At 46.7% G+C, this 26,195-nt stretch overlaps 1 protein-coding gene and 1 long non-coding RNA gene across 2 annotated transcripts in view; both read right to left on the bottom strand.

The window, feature by feature from the left end:
* Positions 1-17,487, bottom strand: part of MAP2K4 (mitogen-activated protein kinase kinase 4) — a 48,654-nt gene extending 31,167 nt beyond the window's left edge. Inside the window, exons 1-3 of the mRNA XM_029960024.1 lie at positions 17,472-17,487; positions 11,728-11,902; positions 3,331-3,450 (exon numbers count right to left, since the gene is read on the bottom strand). Coding sequence (XP_029815884.1) covers positions 3,331-3,450; positions 11,728-11,766 — 159 coding nt within the window. The 5' untranslated portion in view covers positions 11,767-11,902; positions 17,472-17,487. The remainder of the gene's footprint in view (positions 1-3,330; positions 3,451-11,727; positions 11,903-17,471) is intronic.
* LOC115307498 lies at positions 1,118-1,980 on the bottom strand. Its single transcript, XR_003915830.1, has 2 exons — positions 1,927-1,980; positions 1,118-1,287 (listed from the first exon to the last, which is right to left on the bottom strand). It is a non-coding gene; the product is annotated as an uncharacterized LOC115307498 (long non-coding RNA).
* Positions 17,488-26,195: the final 8,708 nt, after the last annotated feature.

Here is a 26,195-nt window from a genome sequence, read left to right as displayed (position 1 = left end):
AGTCTCCTCCTTGGGATACTGCCCCTTTTAGGTTTGAATTTAAGATTGAGGTTAAGTTTGTAGTGCACCAGCCCATGGTCTGTTTGGCATTCTGCACTGGGCATCACACGGGTATGGTGGACATCGCGGACATCCCTCCGACGCACCAAGACATAATCAATGAGATGCCAATGTTTGGATCTGGGATGCATCCAGGTTGTCTTCAGACTATTTTTCTGCTGAAAGATAGTGTTAGTGATGGTGAGCTGTTGCTCTGCACAGAATTCTAGCAGAAGTCGACCATTATCATTGCAGCTTCCAACACCATGCTTGCCTAATATTCCTTTCCAGGTTTCAAAATTCTTTCCTACTCTGGCGTTGAAATCACCAAGGATAATGATCTTATCATCTGCAGGAACCTCCTGGGTAAGGCGGCGCAGGTTCGTGTAGAATTTATCTTTTTCAGTAGGGTCAGCTTGGAGAGTTGGGGCGTATATACTAAAGAGGACAACGTGTTGCTTGTTGTGTAGTGGAAGGCATAGGGAGATAATTTGGTCAGAATGACATGTTGGCAGATTTTCAAGTTTAGGAACAATAGAGTTTTTGATCATGAAGCCGACTCCTAAGAGATGCTTTTCGGTTCTGGGCTTACCTGACCAAAAGAGTGTGTAACTGGCACCATGTTCTCTGAGGCTGCCTTCCTCGTGAAGGCGAACTTCGCTGAGAGCAGCAATGCCAATGTTGAGACGTGACAGTTCATGGGCAGTTAGGGCAGAGCGACGCTCAGAGCGACCACTATTTGCAGAATCAAGTATGGTTCTGATGTTCCAGCATGCGAGAGTCAGTTTGGTTACACCTTTGGAGGTAGGTGTATGCCTTTGGGCTCAGTGTTCAAACAGATCAGAAAAAGCAGAGCATGGGAAAAGTAAGGATCATCATCCTTATTTTAGGGACTGAGATTTATAAGCCAGAGGAGTGACCTGGCACAATTACAGAGGCAGACTCTCTAGAAGTGGGAATTGAATATTCAGCCCCAGTTTTGAGCTTTAGTTACAACACTGACCTTCTCTCTAACAGTTCCCCAGTAAAGCCCCACAAGACTCCACACAGGCTACTATGCCTGATAACCCCCAAAGACTACCAGCAACCATTATGTCTTTATTTTCCTTCTTCCCTTGAGCACAGGTATTGGGTTTGTGCTGAAGTGGTGGAAAACAGGTAAGAGTTCCATGTCCATCCTCCTATACTGTCGCAGCTTCAACACTGGAGCAATTACAGGAGTAGGGATAATCCAAGCCCGCAGGAGAGCTGCAGGAGGAAGGAGAGGCAGCAGTCAGGTTTGGGCACTAATCTTCTCCAAAACTCCTGTTCTTGCAAAGGGACCAAACTGCTCAGCAGCGATCAATGGCTCTTCTCCTACGTGGACTGAACGGACTCGGCTCAGCCTGATGGCTGACCTCCAACCACAGCATGACACTGGCCAGGCTGCATGGAAAAGACCAGTTTTCCAACTGCTTTTACTGGTCATTCAAAGCTCAATAGCAATGGGAGCACTCAAAACAGCAGGATGAAAATTCAAAACCATTCAACAAAGAGGAGCTGGAAGCCACTGCACAGCAAGAAAACTATGACATAACTGCCCTCATGGAGGCATGGTGGGATGACTGGCACAGCTGGAGTGCTGCAATGAATGGCTGCAAACTCTTCACAAGGGACAGGCAGGGAAGGAGAGGCACTGGGGTGGCCCCGTGTGTGAGGAGCCTGGAGCAGAATGGTGGTCACGACAGGGTTGAGTGTGTGTGAGTAAGGAACAGGGGGAAGGCCAGCAAGGCAGATTATCCTGGTGGGAGTCTGTCATAGATCACCCAACCAGGATGAAGAGATAGACAAAATATTCCATAAGCAGCTGGGAGAAGCCCTTGCTCTCATTGGGGGACTTCAACTTACCAGATGTCCACTGGTACAACAACGCAGCAGAGAGGAGACAGTCCAGGAAGTTCCTGCAGTGTGTGGTAGAGAACTTCCCTGGTGAGGGAGCCAACCAGGGAGTGCCCCACCGGACCTGCTGTTTTGTGAGCAGCTTTGTCAGAGACGTTGAAGGGCTGGAGGGTGTCCAGAGAAGGGAATGGAGTTGGGGAAGGGTCTGGAGCACGAGGAGCAGCTGAAGCTCAGCCTGGAGAAAAGGAGGCTCAGGGGGGACCTTCTTGCTCTCTCCAGCTCCCTGCCAGGAGGGTGGAGCCAGGTGGGGGTTGGGCTCTGCTCCCAGGGAATGAGTAACAGGATGAGAGGAAACAGCCTCAAGGTGTGCCACAGCAGGTCAGGTTGGATATCAGGGAAAATTTCTTCACCAAAAGCGTTATCAAGCATTGCAATGGGCTGCCCAGGGCAGTGGTAGAGCCACCATCTCTGGAGGCATTTAAAAGATATGTAGATGTAACACTTGAGGACATGGCAGTGTTAGGTTTACTGATTGGACTCTGTGATATTAGAGGTTTTATTCTGACCTAAACAATTCCACAATTCTAACTGAGGTGATGGACAGTCAAACAAGGGGTAGATAAACAAGGGAAGTGACTCTGAGGGAGAACCATGGATGCAAAATGTACATGTATTCAAGGGGAAACTGAACACTTTCATAGAAAAGAAATCCAGTAAGAGTCACTAAGCACATAGATGGCACATGCTGATCAAAGAGACACTCAGCTCCATATGACTGGATGCTGAGGTGAAGTATCACACAAGCTTCTGCATGCAAATCCTGTGGGCCACTGCCAGAGACAGAACACTCAACCAGGATTTTGGTCTGACCCAGCACACCTGCCCTTGTTTCCTTACAAGTCTATAGGTACAAAAGGCTTCCAGGCAGCTGTGCGTCCACTGGGAGTGTCTGACACAGCCTGGACATGTACAAACATCTGTCAGGGAACAGGGGCTGTGAGTACCATCACAGCAACCACAACACCAACAGGGGTGCAGGGCCTCCCCATGGTCACATCTCACAGCCACCAACACAAACCACAGCTGTGTCCAAGTGCTGTGCCCCAGAGCCCAACCCAGCAGCACACACTGCATAGGGGAGCCACAGACCTGGAGTCATCCAGAGAGAAGAAAAGCAGGAGAGACTGGAATACATAGACACGTGGGAAAACACGTGGGAACTGCATGTGTGTGCTCTGCAGCGCCCAGACATCTGGGTCTCCTGGGTAAATACCCTTGAGTAAAAGTGGAGAGCCAAGACACCTAATACAAATCAACTTTCTCCTCCTTAGCACAGGTTGGAAACTACAAAGGAAAAAAAAAAAGGTAAAACCCAAACTGTGCTACAAACAAAGCAAGTTTGGGGGTGCCCACCTCTCTGAAGAGCGCGCCATAAAACTGAACAATATACGGGCAGTCACTGCTTCGCATCACTACATCAAGGTCCATCAGTAGCTGCTTCTGTTCTTTTTCATCCACTGTCGACCGAATTCTCTGAAAGAGGAAGAGTGGCAGAGACTTCATCACTTACTGTGTCCTCAGCCCTGCTGATGGAGACACATGCCAGGGACCCCAGCCCCAAGCAGAGCAGGCAATCCCCCAGGCATGCTCAAAACACACTCCAGAGAATTAAGGTGTGTCCTCAAATAGCAGGTGAATAATGCTGTTTAATCAGACTATAAACCCCTCAGTCCTTGCATGAGCATCAACATTTTCAGATGAAATGTCAGAAGGAAATTAGAGCTGAGATTTCAGCAAAACACCACAGCCAGGCTTTCCTTTCAAAACGAATTCCCACACAGTTCTTAGCTACGCTGGATGGGCCTTGAAGGCTGGTTTGAAATTTAACCAAGGAACACTATGTTTAAAATTTCTAAGTACAGAAGCCAAAAAGGCTCCTTCCACAGCGTCCACCATGTCTGGCACAGAGAGAAGGGACTGTCATGTAACCCAAGGAACACACTGCTCTGGTAATGCTAATGGGGGGCAGCAGTCCGGGAAGCTCTTCTCATCAAACTAACAATTCTCTACCTAGTACTGGCCTAGGGAACATTAACACTGCATAAAAGATACTTAATATGTGTATATATATGTGTGTGTGTGTATATATACACTATATATATACACTATCTATAAAGAGAAGTCTCATTTGGGCTTGAAAGAACAATGCACATTTGAAAATAGAAAACTGTACATGTTCAAACATGAAGCTGGTTAAACGAAGGATGGAGAAGACCATTCACAGTTTTTCATGTGATTTTAAAGATATATTTAACATCTTGCACTAATTTATGTATTCTCTGAATCACAGGTGAGGAAATCGTGATCTTGAAGCTGTGACTCATGTTGAAAGACCATTAAAAAAAAACACTTGGTGACAAGTTCAAAGCAAGAGAAGTAGCCTGGACCCTCCTCGAGGACAAAAACTACGTGGATATCCAAGAAAGAAAAATTATGCAAGGTCGTGGAAAAAATCTGCAAGACATCAGCGCCCATTTCACTGATACTATGGCCCCATGGGCAACTGCTGGTGGCATCAGGACCACACACAGCCAGTACAAGGCCAGGTGTATGAAGGTACTTTCAAGGTTGACCATTCATATAGAACCATATGTGAAACAGTGCATGATTATGTACTTTAGGACTATTTTGTGATGGCCCACACAAAATGAGGACAGTATCAACACTAATTTTCCTTACCTTTGGTGTTTCATGATATTTTGGTATTTTAGCACTCATTCTTAACATTCTAGTAGTTCTAGTTTGGCCTAGACCAGTAACTGCTATGTTCAGATTGCCCTTCTCCCACCTCATTAATTCTTGGGGAAGCTGTCAGGATACCTGCCCAGCACACACAGTCCATCACATCCACACCCCACAGTGCCATGGGTGGGTGGGACTCTGTGGTCACCAAGAGAGCAAGAACAGGAGCAACAGGCCAGGAATGGAACTGAAAAGCTTCACCTCTAGGTCACTGGTTCAGGTGTGGTTCACACGAGTTCAGACGTCACTGAGGAAAGCCAGAGCAGTCTGACTGTTTCCTTGCCGTGTGCCCTCAGCACACAAAGCTCTGGGACACCCCGTGCTCGGGAGGCCGAACAGACTGAACGTCCCTCTCCAGGTGACAAACCATCAGCACTGTGTGAAATGAAAATGCCACTGCTCTGACCTCCGCAGAAGACGATGGATGCCAAAGCTACTGTGGTGAGACCTATGAGGAATAGTTCAGTCGCTCACTGAGATGTGGCCCACACTGCAAAGGTCACCTTTTTGATGAGGAACAACACCAAAAGGAGCTTTTCTCCATATTATAACTCACACCCCCCATTCTGTGCCCACTCCAAAAAGCCTCTTTCCTGGTCATCTGGGAGTATCTCCAGCCCTGCTCTGCATTGTCCCTGCACCTGCACAATCCTGTCACATTCACCCCCACAGCGTCCTCCTCAAACACCACAACTTCCCCTGACAGCATCTTCTCCCACCTCTGACATTCCTTCTCTGTTGTTACTTTTCCAGCTCTGGAAACCATGTAAAATATATACTGGATGGTGGAGGAAATTTTAATGGCACTCCAGAACAACACTGAACCCAAACACTCCTCTTCCCAAACACAATCTCCCCAGGGAGGAGTGGCAGGCAGAGGACCCAGAGCACAGACAGTGGGTCAGCTTTATGGCAGAGCTCCAGGCAGACACGGGAGCCAAAGGACACCTTGAGAAGCCAACATGAACACTCCAACAAATATTGCTTCAGGGAGTGAAGGGAATAACATGTACAAGATTGGGAGGTCTCATACAAGAGTGCTGGAGACTGGCAAACTCAAAGGGGAGGACTCTGAGGAGCAGCACAGTGCTGAGCTGGGGTCAGCCCAGGCTGGAAAAATGGCTTTGTTTAGCTGGAGTGTGCCAGGGAGCCTGCTGCAGCCCAGCACTCCCAGTCCACCACGAGGAACCAGCATTCACCAGCAGAACAGGGAAGGAACAGCCAACGGTGAGTGAAGTCAACAGCAGTCACTGGCCAAACATGAGCCACATGAGCCACGAATCAACGTGCTACCAAAATCCAAGGAATAGTGCAAGGTACTGCAGCATCTCCCACAGACAGACTCCCCCAGGAACACGGGACACGGTAGGGAAGGAAGACACAAGGTGAGGCAGCTCCTCGAAGGCAGCATTTGAGACAGGGATGGGCAGGGTCTGACTCAGGCCTTGCACCGCTCAGCCTGGTCACTCCTGTGGGCACTCACTGACAAGTCACTGACAAGTGACTTCAGGGTCAAACAAGGCACGGATGGAAAAGAGGGGTTTGTAGTAGAGGTTTATGGAAAGTCTCTTTTTTAATGATTCCTTGTTGACCTCAAATTTAAACTGGATCAAATCTTCCAGGAGAAAATTCTCCAGCGCTTTTAATACAAACACAGGTTAGGACAAAGCCTTCTGACATCAAGAACAAGAGCTCTGAGCAGCATCAGCAGCAGAAGGATAATCTGTGCTGTGGGTTGTGCCACTCTGGAATCTAAAAACAGATCCCAGAAACCAAACCCAAAACAGAAGAGACACCATCCAGCCCAGTTCTCACACAGAAAGATTCAGGTGCAATGGAAAGTGACCAGTTAAAAAAAAAAAGAAAAGAAAAAAAGCTATAAACACCAAACTGAAACCCAACTCGAACTGTGAGACAACCCAGCACTGTCCTGAGCATGGGGCTCACCTGTATCCTTAGCAGAAAGCTCAGCACAGCAGTGCCTGGCAGTGCCACTGGGGAAGTAGTGCTCCTGGGGGATGGCAACGACTGGGGACACTAAATCAGCAGGAAAAAAGGAGTTTGCCCAGCCACCGATGAGGATGAGAATTTCTGTCTACCCATCTGAAATGTGCACATTTAGTGCACACTGAAGTAGATCACAACTAGTTTCCCATCTCCCGTGATGAGGTTCTCACTCTCTCTACCATTTCCTTTTCAACCCTTACTCATTGACCTCCTCCCTCACCAGCAGGGCTGGGAGCACTAGTTTCCCTGACTCTCAGTCAGCAGACCCAAAGAGATGACAAACAGAAAATTCTGAAGGTGTCAATTTGGGAGAGGGCACCGAGTTGTGCAAAGAATGACAATGATGGTTTGCAATAAGGCCCCAAGACACTGTGCTCCTAACAAGAAATGACTCTGTGGCTTCCTGGCTCCTCCAGGAAGACCAGGGACAACCCATGGGTCTGACATCTCTGATTACTCTACTGATCTTGAAAATGCTTTTAATTTTCTTAGGGCAAGTTTAGAGCAGAAGCAGAGCAGGTAAAAACTATTGCTAGACTAAACCAGCAACAATGGCTAAGGACACTGACTGGAACTGCAGGTTGGACTAGACAATATTGCAGAGTGGGACTAAATCAGCTGGGCTGGTTTATAAAACAGATATTGGGAGATAACGAAAATTCTGGTATAGAGCTGAAAATCACTTTCTTTTGGAGTGGGGAAAAACTGAACACTGGACAAATGCCCTCTTCCCAGTTGTAACCATGTCTGACAGAAACATAATTCAACTGGAGAGAGGTGCAAGATGTTTCCATGGGGTCGTGATAAGAAACTTGAAGGTCAACCAAAGCACACACCACGCTACTCATCTCCTGGTGATGTATTTCTCAGATAGCTGAACTGGTTGAAAAGAAACTGGCAGAAGCTGCTGGTAGTGAACCCCAGATGTCCCAGGCATTCCCTGCTGCAGGGCAGAAAGGGCTGAGAGGACTGAGGGGGAAGAACAGGTGGTGAAGAGCTCCTCCCTGAGCCTGAGGCTCAGGACACTGCTGTGCTAGGGCTCCTGACCTGCACAGGAGCCATCCAACACAGCAAAGCCGGGCTATTCTAAATATTTGCTGATTTATTTTAGGAACTCTTCGAACAAGCAGTTTTCCCAGCCTTCTAGAGGTCTTGTAAAGTACCCTGGCTAACAAAACCCACACCACGTACAGTATTTCAGTGCAAAGCAGAGAATCCTGCTCCAACTGGGAGAATGCTCCCCAGCTTTCATTCTGGTTTGGTCTTTTTTTTTTATTTATGTACTTTTATATCCATATTCCAAGGATCTTTTAGAGCACCTTTTTTCGTGTGAACTATCACCAGGGCCAGGAGGAAACCTCAGGACAGAAATAAACCTCCCAGCAGTGGGTGAGCTTCCCAAGAAAACCATTTCACCCAAATAAAATGCAGCTTCTCTATGGTTCCTCCAATGTGCCTCAGATTTGTGGTACCCTCGTGGAACAAGATGCACAGTCCCTGGAGCAGCTGGGACCACACCACATGGTGTTGCTGGAGGGCAAATACAAAAGGGGCTGAAGAACTGCACTGACCGTGAAGCCTCTGGGACAAAACCAGAGTGACAGCATAGGAGCAGGTCCTGAGAAGGGACCAGGGCTCTAGAGTGGAGAAGCCCAGGACATTAGTGACAAGTCACTTACAAACTGCCCCAGACTGGGAAAAGCTAACATGAAAACAAGAAACCAGAAGTAAAATTAAAGAATACTGGGTGAAACTGGAAGTGTAACCAGGCAACATCACAGAGAGCTGGTGCCTCTGAGATGGCAGCTGACCCAGAGGAAACAGGGACTGTGCATCTCCAGGGAGATCTGAGAGGAAGGGACCTAATGAATGAGAGGATTGATTTTTATTTGGAAATAAAAATTTGGAAGATTTGAAAAACATTATAATAAAGCCCTTTCCAGGGGCAAAAATGAGAAAGGTTTGAACACAAAACCTGTTGAGCTGGATTCTTCTTTCCTCATCCTCTCCCTCTCTTCTTGATGGCCCTAGGAAGAGGCTCTCTGTGGCTGAAAGGGTAAGGGATGCACAAGCAATTGCAGGTGGCAGCCTCGGGAGCACCAGATCCCTGCTCCTGCAGCCCACTCCAGTCTGTTGCCAAAGAGGTACATAATGTCTTTTTGTCATTGAAAAAGGTATTCACAGAGGGACAGAATGACAAAGGTTGAAGGAGAGGGACAAGCAGGACTGGGGACAAGAGTTCATCAGCCCAGCCATGCTCCAGCAGCTGAAGCTTTGCTGTAGTGGTTTCAGCCAGCAACACAACGAGGCTCATTTTAGGCTCATTTTCCTCCTTTGCCACTGACTCTGGAGTACAGATGAAAGCTGCCTGACTCATCCAGGGCCTGGCAGCCCTGCTCATGCCAGCAGCGAGACACTCACATTGAAGGTGTCAGGACTGCATCTGCCAGGACCCAGGGGCTGATGGGAGCAAAATGCATAAAGAAGAAAAATGGAAGAAAACGGTGCCTCTGCCTGCAGATCTCAAGTTATTTTGGTGATATTTCAGCACTCAGGAATGATTTTCCTGCAGTGGTAAGAAATACTGCCAGGAAGTGCAGCAAAAAGGCCATGCTGGGGGGAGTCCTGGGGCACAGAAGCCATGCCCAGCACTGGTACCACACACATCAAGCAGGAGGAAAGCTTCAAGGAATTATTCCTTGTGTAAAGGTATGATAGGCTACAAAAAGCCAGAGGAAGGAGCTGGGAACAGGATTTGAAGGCAACAGTTTTGCTGTCAAGAGACCAGAGGCTTGAGAGAAACAGAGAGAGCAGGAGGGGAACAGCCTTAAACACGGATGGCCTGTAGGGCAGACTGAGATAGAGCAGAGTAGGGAGATTATTGCACAATCTTGGCTGCCCCAAAAGCAGCAATCTGAGAAAGAAAAGTCTGAGGAGTGTGGGATGAATGAGTCACTACCAAGCTCAGCCCCATCTTGAAACCTCATCTCAAAGACCTGCACCATCCATGCTGGTGAATTGCTGCTGCTGCCTTGGAGACCTCACTGACTGTTCCACCCACAGGTGTTCCTTTGCCCAGTTTCATGTCTTATCCCCACTGGGACAAAGAGAACAGTCTCTTACCTCTACCATTTTAGAAATTATACTGTTGCACAGACCCTCCTACCTTCCTTCCCCAGTAGGTCTAGCCACCCTTGCCCAAGAGAAGTGGGGTCAGAGAAAAGAAGGTGGCACCAGCTCAGCCCACAACTTGGAACAGTTTACAATTTAGTCACTGTAAAACAATCGGGTTTTACTTCTTTTAAAGTGAGTCCCCAAGCCCAGCACCCTCCTGAGGCTCAGAACACCTCTCCTTCTCTGGGAAGGCAGCTCAACATGCTGTGCCACGTCATCTCCAGCCCTGTGCCTCAGGGACACAGTCCTGGTGCCTTCTGCCTCCCAGATGGGAGCTGTACCTCAGCACAGGCCCTTGACACTGACAACATTCACCTACGATGCTGACAAGTCCTCATGCAAACAGTCTGGAACAAGAGAATCCCTGTGCCAGCAGACACTTCTCCTCCATGACACGAGCTAATCCATCAAAGTGCCCTTCTCCGCATGGCTGTACCCACTGCAGGCTCCAGACAGCAGCCACTCAGCTATGGGCATGTGCCTTCCTCATACCCATGGCTACCAGGGGTAGAGTAGCAAAACTACAGGTACCCAGCTCACACACCATGGGTTTAAGAAGCTGGAGGTGCCCGGGCATTACTTCATTACACAAATGGTTTTCAACCCATCATCTGCAAACTACACCCATGAGCTCTACCAAAGGCAAATGAAAGAAAAGAGCCTTTAGCTACAGGCAACCTCTAGCTCCACTGGAGACTTTTAGGGATTCAAATCCAGGTTGAAACACCACTGCATGGTGATCCAAAACACTCGGAGACCTAACCAGCGATCCCACTGCTGTGACAAAGTCAGTATTTACTGGAGAAGATCAAAGGATGAGGGTTACTCCAGTAACCTGACACACTAGAGACAGGTTTCGATATTCACAGCAGCTGGAGCTGGGGCTGAGATAAGTCCGCCTGGCCCCGTGAGACCAGCAGGGGCGAATGTCTCCAGATCAGATCAGGCAGTATTCCAAAGAAGACAGTGAGAGTTGGAAAAGACAGCAACAGAGACTCCTACATAGCTCACTTCTGCTCTTTCCTGGGAGCCATGAGTGCACTTATAGTTGATCTTACTGACAGAGTTAAAGATGAATGTCATCTGCCACCTGCAATGAGCAAGGGAAAGGACCGGAGAGAGAGAGAATGGGTGCTGCCCTCCTCCATGGACAAGCAGATCCTCAAAGATGCCCATTGAGCAGCCCCGCTGTGGCAAGATAGAATACTCTGTACTGTCCAGCTGGGAGAGGAGGCTGAGTATTGCTTCTGGATTTAAGGTGAGTTTTTGGGTAGCATAAAGTAGAAAATAGTCAAAAAAACTGCTACACTTTCCATCTCTGGAACAGGTTAAGCACAAAGCAGAGATACATCAGCAAGAGCACAACACTCCCTAGAAGACATCCACTCCATTCCAGTTCCTCCTGGTGAGGCCACACCATGGCACATGCTGACTTAAAGAGCTAATTTTAAGTCTCTACTTTAGTTCACAAAAGACACCAAGAAGCTGTGAGATGTCAAGGTGTGTCTCCCACCAGCCTAGGTTGTACCTGAACCAGTGACCCAGAGGTGAAAGGCCTGTGCCCCATCATCAGTCTCCAGAGATGTGATCCCCTCAGAACAGCAGGTTCCTGACAGACATTTTCAAAAGGGCACAGTAATTATGAGAACATCACAAATCACTTGAAAACATGCCCACTATACACTGTATTTTCAGCAAACAGTAGCCTTTACACCAGAAATAAATAGAACAGAGCAGTAGATGGGTACTAGATGGAAGAACCCTAATTCTCCATCACAGAGCATCCCAACGGACTAAAGTACAAATGTAAGGATGGGCATCACCTACTTTAACTGCCATAATTTGCCCACTTGGTTTGTGGACCATTTTGTTGACAGAACCATAAGCGCCTCGTCCAATTTCTCCAAGGTCTTTCAAGTCCTCTGCTGTAAAATCCCAATGTTGTTCAGGGGAAATCTTCAATTTTCCTGATGATTCAATGCTGTGTGTTCTCAGTCTCTCTCTGTCAAAAATATTGGGAAGCAATTTTTCCACATTTTAAATATTCCGTAAATGTCTCTTTTCAGCACTTGTTTAAACATTAGAAGAGGGGTTCACAAAGCTACAGCAACAATCTGACTCCACGAAGGATTTTGGTTGGGGTGAGGGGTACGAGGGTGAGGGGAAAATGTTAAATCAAAAATGACATACACTTGCCCACAGCTTCAATTAAGGATAAGTTTCTCCAGCTGTGGCATAAAATTCAATGTGTCTCATAGAGTCATTCTAAGCACTCATTTACACAAAATGCATCAGGCTGAGGGCAGGATCTGGGAACATGCAGCACCAAGAGCCTGAAGAACAATCCCAGCCCCATCTCCCCAAAGCTCCTGCTGCTCTACCACCACATCCTGGCACCTGCCTCCCTTCCAGCTGGGATTCTATTGAACACAGGCAAAGTTCTTCTGGGTGACTCAGGGAGACTTCAGAAAAAATTTGCCCTTAATGCAAAATGGCAATTAAAAAAGATAACTCAAAAAACCTCCAATCCTAATACATTCAGGTAATCATTTAATTTATTCAAAACCAAAGAGAGAGCCAATAATTTATAAAAAGCATGACAAGTTCTTTGTGACATATGAAAACAAAAACTGCCTGTTCAAGTGTGTCTTTACCAAACACCTAAATTAACTTTCTCGGGCAAACCCTGCTCGTACTGAAGCCACCAGAATTTGCCAAGGTAAGGAGCAGACCAATGTCCAAAATGTGTGAACAGAGGAGGTCAGAGATTGTTTGAAGGTGCTCCTAATGGCTTGTTTAAATGCATCAATGCTATCACTGAATTAGGAGGAAATGCACAAGTGTTTGCAACGCTTTTCATCTTAAAATGCTATGCAAAATTTCAGGTTTTCATTAATTAATTAGCTGAGTCACACTTCTTGGGTCATAAAGTAAGCCAAAGCCCCACGTTTCAAGATGCATCAAGAGCATTGCAGAGAGTTCCCACTGCAGGGCACGCGGATCTCACAGGGACTGTAAAGCATACGGGTACTTGTGCCCGCCCTGTGTACAGGGCAGATCTGTCAAACTCATCTCTCAGACTCTGATCACTTGGGCATTTGATCCAGCCCCCACTTCCCTGGCCAGGGTCCAGCCCCACGAGCAGAATACACATGATGGATCCAACCAAACACATGGAGCTTATCGAGTTTATCAGCCAAGGAACAACCAGGTCATGGCTGATTCCACACTGATAAATCCCATGTTGGCCACCAGCAGCTGCAAACACCACCCAGCTGGGTGTCATGGGGGACCCAACTGTGACCTCCACTGGGTTTGGTTTGGATGCTGGGCTTTGCAAGGGTGAAAGGCCAACTGACCGGTTCAAATGGCTTCATGTGCTGCCTTCCAGCCTCTCCTGTGCTGCTCTGGGTTAGTGCTGCCCGGGTCTGAAGCAGCTGCATGTCCAGAACCCTTGACCATTCGATCAAAGCCTTGGAGAGCAGCTCCTCTCCCCACTTCTGGGCTGTGTCTGCCCTGCTGTTTCTTGCTCTCTAACCTGCCCAGCTTGAGATTTTCAATCTGCTGCTCTCTACAGTGTCCCTACACTGCACTTAGGAAAAATTCAGGAAACCTCCTAAGAGTGCTACAACACAGCACGGGGGGGATGAACACACCTATCTCAGAGTTCCTGTGCATAATAAACACTGCATTGAATGGGGTTCTCCGTGGAAGTTGCTTACTAGAAAGCAAGGAATGAAAATAAGGCAGCAAAATGTCAAAAAGAACAGAGGAAAAAAAAAAAGAAAAAAATGAAAAGAAACATGACCTCCACACGTGCCAAGTGTTTCACAGGCAGCTTCTGAACAGGTTACTGTCTAACTGCTCCACCATCCTGTTTTGTCAGTGCCATAAAAATAGTTTTGGTTTTGAGGGAGGAAGGGAGGTGAGAAGCACCAGTCGAAGAGGCACTGGCGAACGGGCATTTCCTGCCTCACCTCCAGCCAGCTGGTGGGCACAAAGGAGCACAACCACTGAGAGCTAAGCCCTCTTCAAAAAGAGGAAAAACAGCAGAGAGGTGACGTTTAACAGAGTTGAGTTTTGATTTTCTGAGCAAACCCTTTCCAGATCTTCTTTGAAAACACTTCATACCAAAGCTCTCACAGAATTAAGAAATTTAAACATTGATGTAGTTTATTCAAATAAAGCAATTAAATCCTTCTCCATTCTTCCCTCTGTTTTTCTGCCCAGGAAACTTTGCTTTTCTGATGCTCCATCAGAAGAGAAAGCAATTTGGAATTCATTAATTCCATCACACAAGCAGCCTGTGTGTCCCCAGCTGTGTGTGAAAGCCGAGCTGTGTCATTGTTGGGCAGCTGAGGGATGTGGCTCAAACTGCCAGGAAGAAGGTGGGAGCTGGGAATAACCCCCTGCTGGGGCTGCACCAAGGGCTCTGCAGCTCTCCAGGGGTTTGGATCCAGCTGTACTGTCACCATCCTCCCCCAAACCCTCCCGTCTCGGAGTTTGGCTTCATTTCCATTACATATTTATGATGCCATCTGCCCTGTCTTGTAACCACAGCTCCTGCTTAGCTTTTCTCAAATACCCAGGGAAATGGTCAAATAAGCAAATGAAAAGTTTGACAGTGACAGACACTTGAATAGAGATTTTGCTCATTTAGCTCATTTGCCACATGTAAGCAGAAATCATAAATGGAATGCAATGATTGCCTTTAATGTCAAAAAACTACACTTGATATCAAGAATTTTTCAGTGTAAATCAAAATCCAAATGGATTATTCCATGCCAAGAAAGCAGTTCAAAAATGCAAATCTAGAATACAGACTCTGCATTGATCTAAATTGGGAGTTTTCTGATGTAAATCTGAGGCAATAAAAACAACTAAATCACCAGTGCAGAACATCTATTCCTAAGTTTGCACTGCTGCAGATGGATGAGGACATAAATCCACGGGGCAGACATGCCTCCAAACACAGAAAAGCTGCCTAAGCCCTGCACTACATTCTGGTGCTCTGGATACTACAGCAGCCTGCTTCAGAGAATAGCAGGGCAACCACACAGTGTCTAGTGAAGGCAAAAAGTAGTTAGTGCCAGTCTGTGATTAAGTGCACATCAGAGTTTGCACAGATGGGAGCAGACGTGCTTCCTCTTACCATTTCATTTTTCAGCTGTGCAATCCAACCTTCTCTCTTCTCTAAGGCTGGGAATGTTGAGCAAAATTGGATATATATTCTCTAAATGCTCAGGACGTGCAAGATGAACTTGTAGGGATTCACATATGATTTTAAAAAATAATATAAATAGCTAAAGTGGGTTAGATACTCCTCAAACAGTTAAAAGTAGCATTTCCAAATGCATCTTAGTGACTACAGCTCCTGACGACTTGTCCAGGACTCCTCATCTTGGTTTTGAAAATTTTTAAAAGGCAAGAAGAAAAACAAGGGGCTGAGGAGGTGGTTGTGCTCCCTGCACTTGAAAGGCACCAATGTGTCAGTCTCACTGCAGATAGTTACTATGCTTGTCACAGCAGTTACTCCAGGGATTAGGAGCACCAAGCAGGACAACAACTCCTCCAAACAGTTGCCCTTTGTCAGAGCTGACTCTGTGGGCCCAGCCTGGCAGGAGACGGGCTCTGGCACCAGACACGGCTGCTGGGCTGGGACGGGGCACCAGGCTGAGAGCTGAGAGCTGAACCTGCATGGGAAGACCCACCAGGGCTAGAGACCCCCCCAGACACCTTGGGAAGCTCCCAGACAGGCTGTGTTAGTTCCCTGAGCCCTGTTGTTAACATCCAACTGCAGGGAGGCCAAAACTTTTAAAAACAAGCACTTCCTTGGGCATGAAAAAGAAGGACCATTGGGAGAAGTAGAGAAAAGTTGGTGGGTTGTTTCAAACTAAACCAGAAGTCATCAGACATGAAGCAAGGTCAGAAAGATTGCTGTACGTAGCTACATATATCCTCTTTTCTTCACTTTGTTGAGAGCTCTGCAGGACTCAAAGTTGACATATTCAATGCCCAAAAGTTGACATATTCAATGTTACAGCTGACATGAATAAAATCTGCAGAGGCAAAAAGATCCAAGCAAACCGCTGTGCCTCCCAAGCCAGCCTGCTGCTGCATTCTGCTCAGAAGTCTCTCATTAAAACTCCTACTTACACTACAGCTAATGAGAATATATTCTACTTCTCTACAAGTTTGGTAAAAAAGTTGCTCGACACAATGGCATTTTAAAAACAGATTTGTGGTCCATCAGCCAAAGATGAAGTGTAAATCCTAACAAAAAAGCTTCCAGGCAAACTGCAGGGTGTGAACGATACTGTGCACTGTCCATAACTTCAGACTACAAACATGCCTTAGGACTGGGGCTGACAGTCCCTACCAAGACTTTCCAACAGCCTGGAGAAGTCCTGGAGAACTGTGATGCTTCTGTCTCAATGTCTGTGTCACTTCTAACACAGTTTTCAGATCCTGCAGGCTATTGCTAACACAGTATCAACCCTAGTTTAACTTTCACTGGAGAAAGTCTCCAGAAGAAATGTTTTTCTTTTTTTTTTCTGAGGGCTGGAAATGTCGGTGCTCTCACAAATCTCTTAGATTCTCAAGAAAAGAAATTTTTGCTTCTGATAAGCAAAGAGCATCCTTGCAAGAGGGATAGAACCAATTTGGGTTTGCTTTGACCCATGTAAGCTATCCTGAGGCTTTGCTATATTCAACAGCAGATTCTTAGACATAAAGAAGAGATACAGAAAATGTGGCAAAGGAAGAAAATAGTTTTCCACCTCAGACTTACTCAGATTAAAGCAATGCAAACTTGCTCCCTTTCCTTGTGACCAGGAGGTTGAAATTCTCCCTAGCACTGCCCTTGCTTTTTAATGCTTCTCCAAAACTTTAAAATAATAACAAGATGTGGAAGTTGCACAGTCCTTCCACAGCCCCCATGTCTCAGCCCAGCACATGTTCAAGGCTGCAAAGAATCTCCCTGACTTCAACAGAGCTTGGCTGAGGCTTTTAAAATGTCAACATTTTGTATTAAGTTCCCCTAGTAAAGTACTGAGTTACAAAGAATTTTGAATAACCCTGCTCTTGATACGGAGGAGACCTCTCGTCTCATCATGGTGGACCCTGCGCTGAATTTCACTGGGCACATTGATCCCAAACTCACTCTGCAGTGCTGGCTCGTGGTCGAGGCAGCACAGTCATTGACCCCGCCACGGCCAGGAGCTCAAGGCTTACACTGCATTCGAGAATTTCACGATAATACTGGAAAACCCTGAGCTAATTAATTAAACAACCCTTCTGAAACACTGACTCTCTTTCTGAACCATTCCCTCTCCTGGGCCATGGGCAGCTCTTGAGAGAGAACAACAAACAGAAGCATGAGCACAGCCATAAGAATCAACAAAAGGACTATAAATAGTTTGCAAAATGATACTGAGATGCAAAATCATTATTATTACACAGCAATCACCTAACAGAATGACACTATTTCGGAGACAATTCCATGACTTTGGGAGATGCCATTTTTGCAGGATGGAAAGATTTGACAATGGCTAACAGACAAGGAAGCTTACTGTAGCCTGCTGGACAGTTTCTGGATGAGGTCCGCTTCTCTCCTTTTGAAACTGAACGGGGCAATGTGATTACTACCCAGGGTTGCTTGTGTGTCACTTCAGCCAGGAAAAGTTGCGGAAATGACAGGAAAACATGGTGCTGTTATCACATGACACAATAACATACAACACAATACTCAGCTTGCCACTGCCCTCCAAGCGCTTGGCATCACAAATTAATGAGCTGTACCATTTTTCTTCCAATGTTCACCTAAGCAACCTCCCCTTCTACAGAGCAAAGCAGCACCTGATGATTTGAACTCATTTTAACATATTAAGTCATAAGCAATTTGTTTCTTTACAGCAATGGCAATTATCATTTCCAACTGTATTATTACTGTGATTAGAAACATGCATTAGCTTATTAGCCAAATACCTGTATGTTAGTGACATGCTGCTTCCTCAGGGCACATTGACCACCTCTGCTCTGCATTTCTTGAACTCTCTAAAGCAGAACTTGCTGACAATTATTTTTCTTAAATAAAAAAAGGGGGACGGGGAAGGGAAATCGAGCTTCCATCCTGAATCCACCAATCTAGGACTGGTGGTCTCTCCCAGGAGGGCTTGCCATTCATCAGATCCCCTCTCCCAAATAAGTCTGGATGACTTGAACAACTACATCCTTACTTATTCCCCCTGGAGCCCAACAACTGACAAGGTTAATCACCATTCTGCACTACAGGACTTCTCTAGGAACAATAACTGGGTTCTGGATCTCTTAGTCCCTCAAGCTCTGGAAATCTTTCCCAACATGAGGACCTGTTACCTCAGAGCACTTCAAGGAGCTCAGGAGAGATGGGTTTCTGCTAAGCCCTGTGTGCAGAGCAAGCCCTGGAGCATTTGTACCAATGACCACTGACCACTGTAGCTGTGGACAGTCAGTCACAGGAAACCAGGGGCTACACTCAGCTCCTGGTGGGAACCACCTGAGAGGGGCAGATTCCAAGCACTGCTAATTCAACTACAAGAAATGGTTTGGCTTCAAACCCTCTGAACAAGTGATTTTTCTAATATAAACTTCCATAGGTCACAAAATTCCAATCCTAGTCAGGGAAAATCCAACATTTCCTTTGGGATTTATTTTCTACTTGGAATTTAAAAAAAAACACAGCCCAACAAAATCCCGCAAACTTTGGGTTGCATCACAGCCCGAAATAACCTGAAATTCAGAGCCAAGAATGCACCTGGCCACATATTTCTTTCTGTGGCAGACAAGGACAGATGGGAGACACAGAAACCACCTGACTGCAAGACGGAGATCACTTTTTCAGAGACACTGCCATCTTCAACATGGTGACCGAAAGAGAGCTCGTGAAAAGACCAAGTAGACCAAATTTGAGTTGTATTTTTAAAGTGTCCCTTCTCTAAGACATAAGACTCATGCAGGTCAGAGAAAGCAGTTGCCTAGCGAAGGGTCCCAGGCTCCAGTAGCGTGGTGAGATTTTCCATGGTGGTCTCCTCTGAGATAGCTGGGTGGGACACAGTGCTCTCCATCGACCCTCCAGAGTGAGAGATGCTTTGCTGTAAGCTCTGTGAGGATGTTTACAGAAAACTAAGGGTGCTGAGCGGAGTTAGGCCAATGTTCTTAGGGAAGCTTCTTTCTCATCTTTCACTAGTGTGAAAGAACATGAGAGAAAACAACCCAATATAGCGAGGTCCCCATGGCTCCTCAGAGAGGACAACCACCCTTACACTGCTGGAGCAAGAGATACCAGGAACAACCAATTCCAACTGATCCACACTTGTCTCTGCAAAGGCATCAGTTGTGCCGAGCTCGAAGGACCAATTGCTCCTCTGTATTTTTTCCAAGCTTATCTTAGAAAGGAGGGAATTAAAACAGGCTCAACAAAGAAGACTGTTCAAGGTCATCATAATCCAATGTAGACCAGCTTGGCCATTTAGGTTTAGGTTAGATAATTGGAAAATTACCCTCTTCCCCCATAGGGTGCTTGGGCACTGAACAGGCTCCCCAGGGCAGTGGGCACAGCACCAAGGCTGACAGAGTTCCAGGAGTGTTTGGACAACACTATCAGGGACATGGTGGGATTGTTGGGGTGCCCTGTGCAGGGCCAGGACTGGGACTGGATGATCCTGATAGGTCCCTTCCAACTCTGTATATTCTATGATTCTCAGCTCTTTCTTTACTGAGGTCTCCCAAAATGGATGTTCTTGCCTCATATCATGAAGGCCTCTCCAAGAATCTCAAGGATGATGTCTATGGTTTTCACAGACAGAATACACCACAAACCCAGAAAATTTAAGTCCTTTTCAGAAGTCTGTTCCTCAAACAAGCAGAATAGCAAAAACAATTCAGCCTTGCAGGCCAAGTCCCGTGTCCATTACATTCCATCCAGGCCATCACAATGTCCTTTCCATGAGCACTCTGTAGAGCAGCTGATTTTCCTGGGTGCATCCTGTCCACTCAGGCCAGATGTCCTCCATAGCACACACTGAAAGTCGCTCATTTGTGCAAAGGATGAGAACAGAAGTTGTCAACAATGACCTGTGGGGTCAAAGCAGTCTCTGAGTCTGTAGACTATCCTCTCTTTATTCTCCATTCCTCACTATGTACAGAAGACAAAAGCAGTGACTGATTCCTTCAGTTTGAACCCACAAAGCAGAAGAGTTGGCTCACTTCTCCAAAGCCAGGGAAAACAAAAGATATTTTACTATGAGCTGGTGATTAAAGTCCAAAGAGATAAAGGAAGTGCTTCTGCTCTGATGAAATGCGGTGAGGTCCCAAATACAAGTACAGAGTAGCAATGGGCAGTCTATTCCTAGAGCTGGCAATGGCAGCCGTTTGTTGAGGTTTTCTGCAGGAATGTGGTTTGCAAGGTTCACATCTGGACCCAGAGGGTTCGAGTCCGATCACAGATACGAATTGTGGTGGTCCATACATAAAATCCGTTCTGATATTCTGTATGCCACATAATCAAAAAAAAAAGTCTGTGCCTGACACAGATTAACTGGAGTCCAACAGTCACAACGACAGCCCTTCAGGGTCAGAACCCAGCTCCACCACCTGCACAACACAGCAGAGACACACAGGCACCAAGCTCAGCCCCACGCTTAAGCCATGTCCTACTTTGCTACTTATAAATAATTACTGAACAATACATTTATCCAAAACAAGGGTAGAGTCCAAACCTCTGTGCGCACACAGATATATTTATACACATATATTCAGAGATGTTAAATATAATTATCTGTTTCATCCCATTTTCTTCTCCAAACACCAGCAGGTTTTGTGTATGAAGTCAGCAGTTCCTGAATTTGCCCAAGGAGGAGGAAACACTGGGATATGGGCTCTCTTCAGCCTCAGGGCTTCATCCATGTCCCAGGACACCAGTCCCTAAGACACACAGGATGGGAGGGTAGGACATCTGTTGCTCCATTGATCTTGGATTGAAAAAAAAGCTCAGAAAGCAGATTTATGGGGTAGAAGAAGAAAAACTACAGACCAGCAAGAGGGCAGTCCATGCTCTCAGATGGTTTATAAAGATGAACAACAGCATCTCTGCTTCCTGGATACATTTTAGTGGCAATCAGTTCTGTCTGATGGGTTTTCAGAGCTGGCTTATGAACTGGTAAGCTCAGATACAGGGATGCTCAGTGCTCCCTCTTAGGCAGGACAGCTCAAAGGATCCCTGGGGCACCCTGGGATGCAGGAGGAAACACAGGAGGTGCCATGAGATCATTTTGATCAAAAAGCTCAAGTCCCAAAAGCTCATGGCAGGAGGGAGGAAGGGAGAAATTTTGGCAACTTCCAGTTGCCAAATGGAATTCTGGATTCTCACCTGTACTTCTTAATCATGAAAACTTACTGGTGAATGTAGACAATCAGACCATTTGAAGGCTCAGAGATGGCAACACATCTCACCTTCTCCACGAAGTACGAAATGCAAGTTTTAGAATAGCTTACAGAATTTACCAAATAAAATGGTAAAGGACAGATAAATGGGTCTTACAATACTCTGAAAATACATCAACAGATTCAGACGTTATTGAAAAGTCCAAAATGAATGGAGCTGTGGTCTTCCACTTTCTCACCAACCCTCCAGAGAAGCCTGGGGTATTTTGGTGTCCTGAACGCCTCGAAAGTCTCCACAGACCAAGACTTACAACCAGTTTGCATCTGAGCATGTACATAGCTGTCCTTGCTAGAGGATGCAGCACCTCAAAAGAAAAGAAAGGAAAGAGAGAAAATTTTGCTTCTGTTACACAACAGTATGAAGGGAAGAGAAGAGCTGATACCAGCTCTGAAACTATTCAACCTACTTTCCCTGCTCCCAGACAAGCACTGCAGCAGTTACACCAGGGGGGGAGTGACACAGCTGTGCCAGGCCCAGGCACGTCCTCCAGCGTGTGAGGAGGAGTTGCAGCTCAGGAGTGCCCAGGGTCTGCTCACAGGACCAGGACAGCTCTGCTCCTGCCACACCCAGAGCTCCCCTGGAACCGTCGGGACACAACCCACGGAACTACATAAACCCAAAATTCTTAAACCACACCAAACCCTCCGCAGCCCAAACCCCTGAACTGCTTTCAAACAAAGGCAGCATCATCCCCCATCTCAGACACAGCAAGGCCACTGGGGGAAGTTCCAACTCTCCATGGTCAGGACGACAGACTTTCCTAAATCATCTTCCTCAGCAGAGCACAGAATGTATTATCAAAGCACTGACCTCGCGTTCAGGTTTATAAACCTGGGCTTTTGGAACCAAACTGACTAACCAAGAAAAATGGTCAACTCCTGGCTCTCCTCCAGGCTCTGGAGCATGACAGGTATCCCCAAAGCAGCAACTTAGTCCTGCACAGGCTGCAGACACCAGGCTTTTGCCAGGAGCGTGGATGGAGTCAAGGATGGTTCCTCTTATGTGTCTCAGGGAAGGATCTGGTCAACCACGGGTCACCCATGGAGCCACACTACTAGATAAAGGGGAGGCAAAACAGCTCACCAAAAGCCAGGCATGGCAAGGAAAGTTTATAGGACACTTCTATCCAAGGGAGACATCCCCAGCTTTGCTCTTCTGTCCAGCCTCTCTGTCCCATCAGGCAGCCACATTGATGCAGACTTCATGGTGAATGAAGTCAAGTTCAGTTTGAAAATTAACACTTCCACCTCATTGCTCTACGTTTCCCATTTTCACCACTCCAGAATGCTTCACCTCCCTTCACATCATTCAACTCAGTAGAAAAATCTAGTAGTCAACTCAAAATCACTGCTCTTCAGGGACTCACCCCAGACACCACCTTAGTGTCTCTGGAAGAGGAAGACTGGAGACAACACTGCTAGAAATACCTTCACAGGTAACACCTTCACAGGTGCCAGCTCTGTCACTACCCCGTCCCACCTTCCCTTGCCCAACATGCCCCGAGGAAGCAGCACCAAGACCAGTCACCACGCCCTGAATGGGGAGGTGCAGCAGGGCCGTGCTTGGTGTGTCACACACCCATGTCCCAGTGCAGTGGCCAAGGACAGCTTGGCCCACAGGGACGGGGGGCCCGGGTGGCTCTGGGCAGGTGCAGAAGCCTCCAGCCTATCCCACCCTGGATAACCCCCCTGCCACCACAGCTCCCAGCTGCTGTCCCTGCCTGGGCAGGACAGGCCAGGTCTCAGTGCTTTGGAAGGTGACTGACTGGAAGGTGACTGAAAGGAGGGTCAAGGCTGAGAGGTCCCAATGCAGCTCCCAAACAAGCAGCTCTGCCCATGGCTGTGTGTGCAGTGAGAACCACGACAGCAGCTCCCAACGTGCCAGTGGTGGGACAGGTCACACAGACCACCAGACATCCCTGTTAACTCCCTACCCTGTCACAAACTGCTGGTCTAACCTTCACCTCTTCCAAATGACAGCATGTCCCAGCTTCCCAGCTGCAGAATGGGGAACAGAGATTTGTGCAACCATTTAGGATTACAAAGCTAAATCATTCAGCATGGGTGAAGCACTCAGAACCCATGGGAGTCAGGTCATGCATAACATCAGGTTGGATTTGATTTAGACACCCAAGGGTACGTGATTAGATTCCAGAAGTTCTGGGGAGCCCAGGTCCCAGCAGTGTGGCAGGAAGGCAGGTGCTCAGCACCCTTGAAAAATCCATGTGAATTAGCTGAATGGAGACATATGAGGTCCAAATTTTGGTTCCAGATATGGAAGGCATAAAGCCAGAAGCAGAGCACTGAGATATCAAACCCTCACAAAAGAAAAGAACAGTCCTACCAGGGCAGTGAAGCTCTAAAGGATGTGGAAGCTGATAGAGAAATTTATTTTGGAAGCAGCAGACAGCAAAAAGCTCCTCTGCAGAGAGGATATGCACCTAAGAAACACCAAAACTTACAAAGTTTAAAAAAAAAAAAACAAAAAAAAAACCTTAATGCAGCACATTGAAATCTCACACTGACTCTGGCAGCACCTTCTCTGATGAGGTGATCTCCTGGAAGCCTGAGATATGGAATTTGGGTATTTTACAGGTCACATCACCTCTTTGTCCTCTAGGCCTCAGAGATTACTGGCCAAACAAATTTGTAAACTTTTGGGGAAAAAAAAAAAAGGTAAAATACAAGGAAAAGTTCATAAATTTGTCAAAAATGCTCCTGAAAAAACTGCAGAAGAAACATTGTTCCAGCACTGAACCAACAGTGATGTTTGTATGAAAAATGAAAGCCTGGTTACCACAGGTTCCTTCAAACACTGAAATGTCTTAACTAAGCCCTTGGAGGTTCCATTCTACTTGTGCTGACTTGAAAATACAGCTGATTACATTCAGAGACTGTAACTTTCAGGAAATGTAACAGATCAGTCACAGAAAAAAATCAAATTCTTGGTACTTTTGACCCTGAATCCTGCCTCCAAGGCTTCCAGTCAGCACCCTCTGACATGGGAAGGCAGTACGTGGCAGAGAGGTAACAGAAATCAGTGACAACAAAGATGTGAAATGACAGTGATAGAAATGGGGAAGAGACAGGAAATATTTACAGGAAAATTCACACTAGTAATTGTGAACATGCCAATTTAGGATATTCCACTTTGAGGTTTAGTATTCATTTACAAAAATGGTAGAAACTCTCTCAGGTTACTTTCTAAAGAACTCTGCCAGCTGCAGGCAGAGCAATAAACACATCAGAGAGGCTTTGGTACAGCCAGAAAAAAAACCTTTCCAGGATTAACAACAGTCCTTGAACTATCTAGAAAAAAGGAAGCAGCAGAGTCTGATGTGCAATTAGACCCCACTGGCTTTTGAGGAACCCAGCCCTGACGATTCACTAAAACATCCAACACATTCCTAAGGCAGCTCCCTGGAGAGTGTGTCACTCTCCCAGGTGTCACAAGGAGAAGGTCCACACAGGGCACCTCTGGAAGCTTCGGTCCTAGTGGATCCATGAAGACACTCACATGGTATAGGGAGGCTGTGGAGTTCAACTGGACACCAGACACTTCAAACACCAAGTCTGAACATTAGGAGAGGTTATTTCATTTTGTCACCTTTCCAGGGTCAACACTTTGGTGATCAGATTTTTGAGAGGTGGCACCTCTGACAGCCAAGAGACTTCCCAGGCAGCACACAGAACACTCCAATAGCAACATGCTGTGAACCAGATGGCAAACAACATTCTTTGTGCGTGGTCATTTCTTAGCAGGTGGGTCTAAATCCTCTAAGTCAACATCCACCCATCACTGCACCAAAAGAAAACAACACTTTCTAGAAAACCAAAAAACTCATCTACAGCCAACTGAACAACTTGGTTCCAGAGTGATGGGCAGCACAGCCCAGCCAGGCACCCTGCTGTGCACAGCCACAGTCACACCTCACCACATCACTCCCCTGTCAGTGTGATCTGAACCTCCTTTCAGCAAAGGCCATCAGCTGTAAGCAGCTCTGTAAAGCTTCCACAGAGATAACAGAGTAATCTAATTTTGTTTGTGACCTAAATCCTACTTGGACACAGCACAGATGAGACAAAAGGTGGGATACATTCCAGTCAGTATAACGGATTTGAATTCGAAGAGCTCACCCTAACCATGGCTTGTGTCCTCCAGCCTCTGCAACTTCTGCTGCAGGGAAAACAAAGTTAGCAATTGTTAATCTGGTCTAAGTCAGAAATTCAGTCTGAACTCACGAGAGCCATGGGCTCACCTGGCAGGTCTCCGCAGCCTCGACTGCTCCTCAGCCTGCACAGCATGGCAATCACTCGCTGACTCTGACCAGGCACTGGGACATCAGCCATCAGTAGAACACTTACATCTTCTCTAGACTGTATACTTTCAAGTAGGAATTATATTCCTCAACTACTCTCTGTAATTCAGGCTCTACTCTGCCTTACTCTGTACGTGTAAAATTCTGTTTAAAACTGTACCAGACACTCTATGCACTGGCAGGGTCCATGTCATACCTAGACAAAACCTCTGCACTTCTAGAGAGGAGTTGGTGGCAGCAGTCCCAGCTGAATCAAATGAGACACAATCTCCATCACATCCAGTCACAGAACCAGAATGGACCTCCCTTCCAAAACCCTTCCTTGATTCCTGCTACTCCCCACATCCTCCTGGGGCTTTGCCCACCTACCCCATAGGATCTGCACAGGAAAGCAACTCACAGCATCTTTTAGCTGGAATAAGGGATGTCTCAGCCCTCAACATCACCAGGAAGGGAGATTTCAGCGAGCCACAGCCCAAATTCTAGAACTAGAAA

This window comes from Manacus vitellinus, unplaced genomic scaffold (genome assembly GCF_001715985.3).
Source record: "Manacus vitellinus isolate BGI_N305 unplaced genomic scaffold, ASM171598v3 scaffold_24_pilon, whole genome shotgun sequence".
Lineage (NCBI taxonomy): Eukaryota > Metazoa > Chordata > Aves > Passeriformes > Pipridae > Manacus > Manacus vitellinus.
This window is presented reverse-complemented; position numbering and strand designations above follow the sequence as displayed.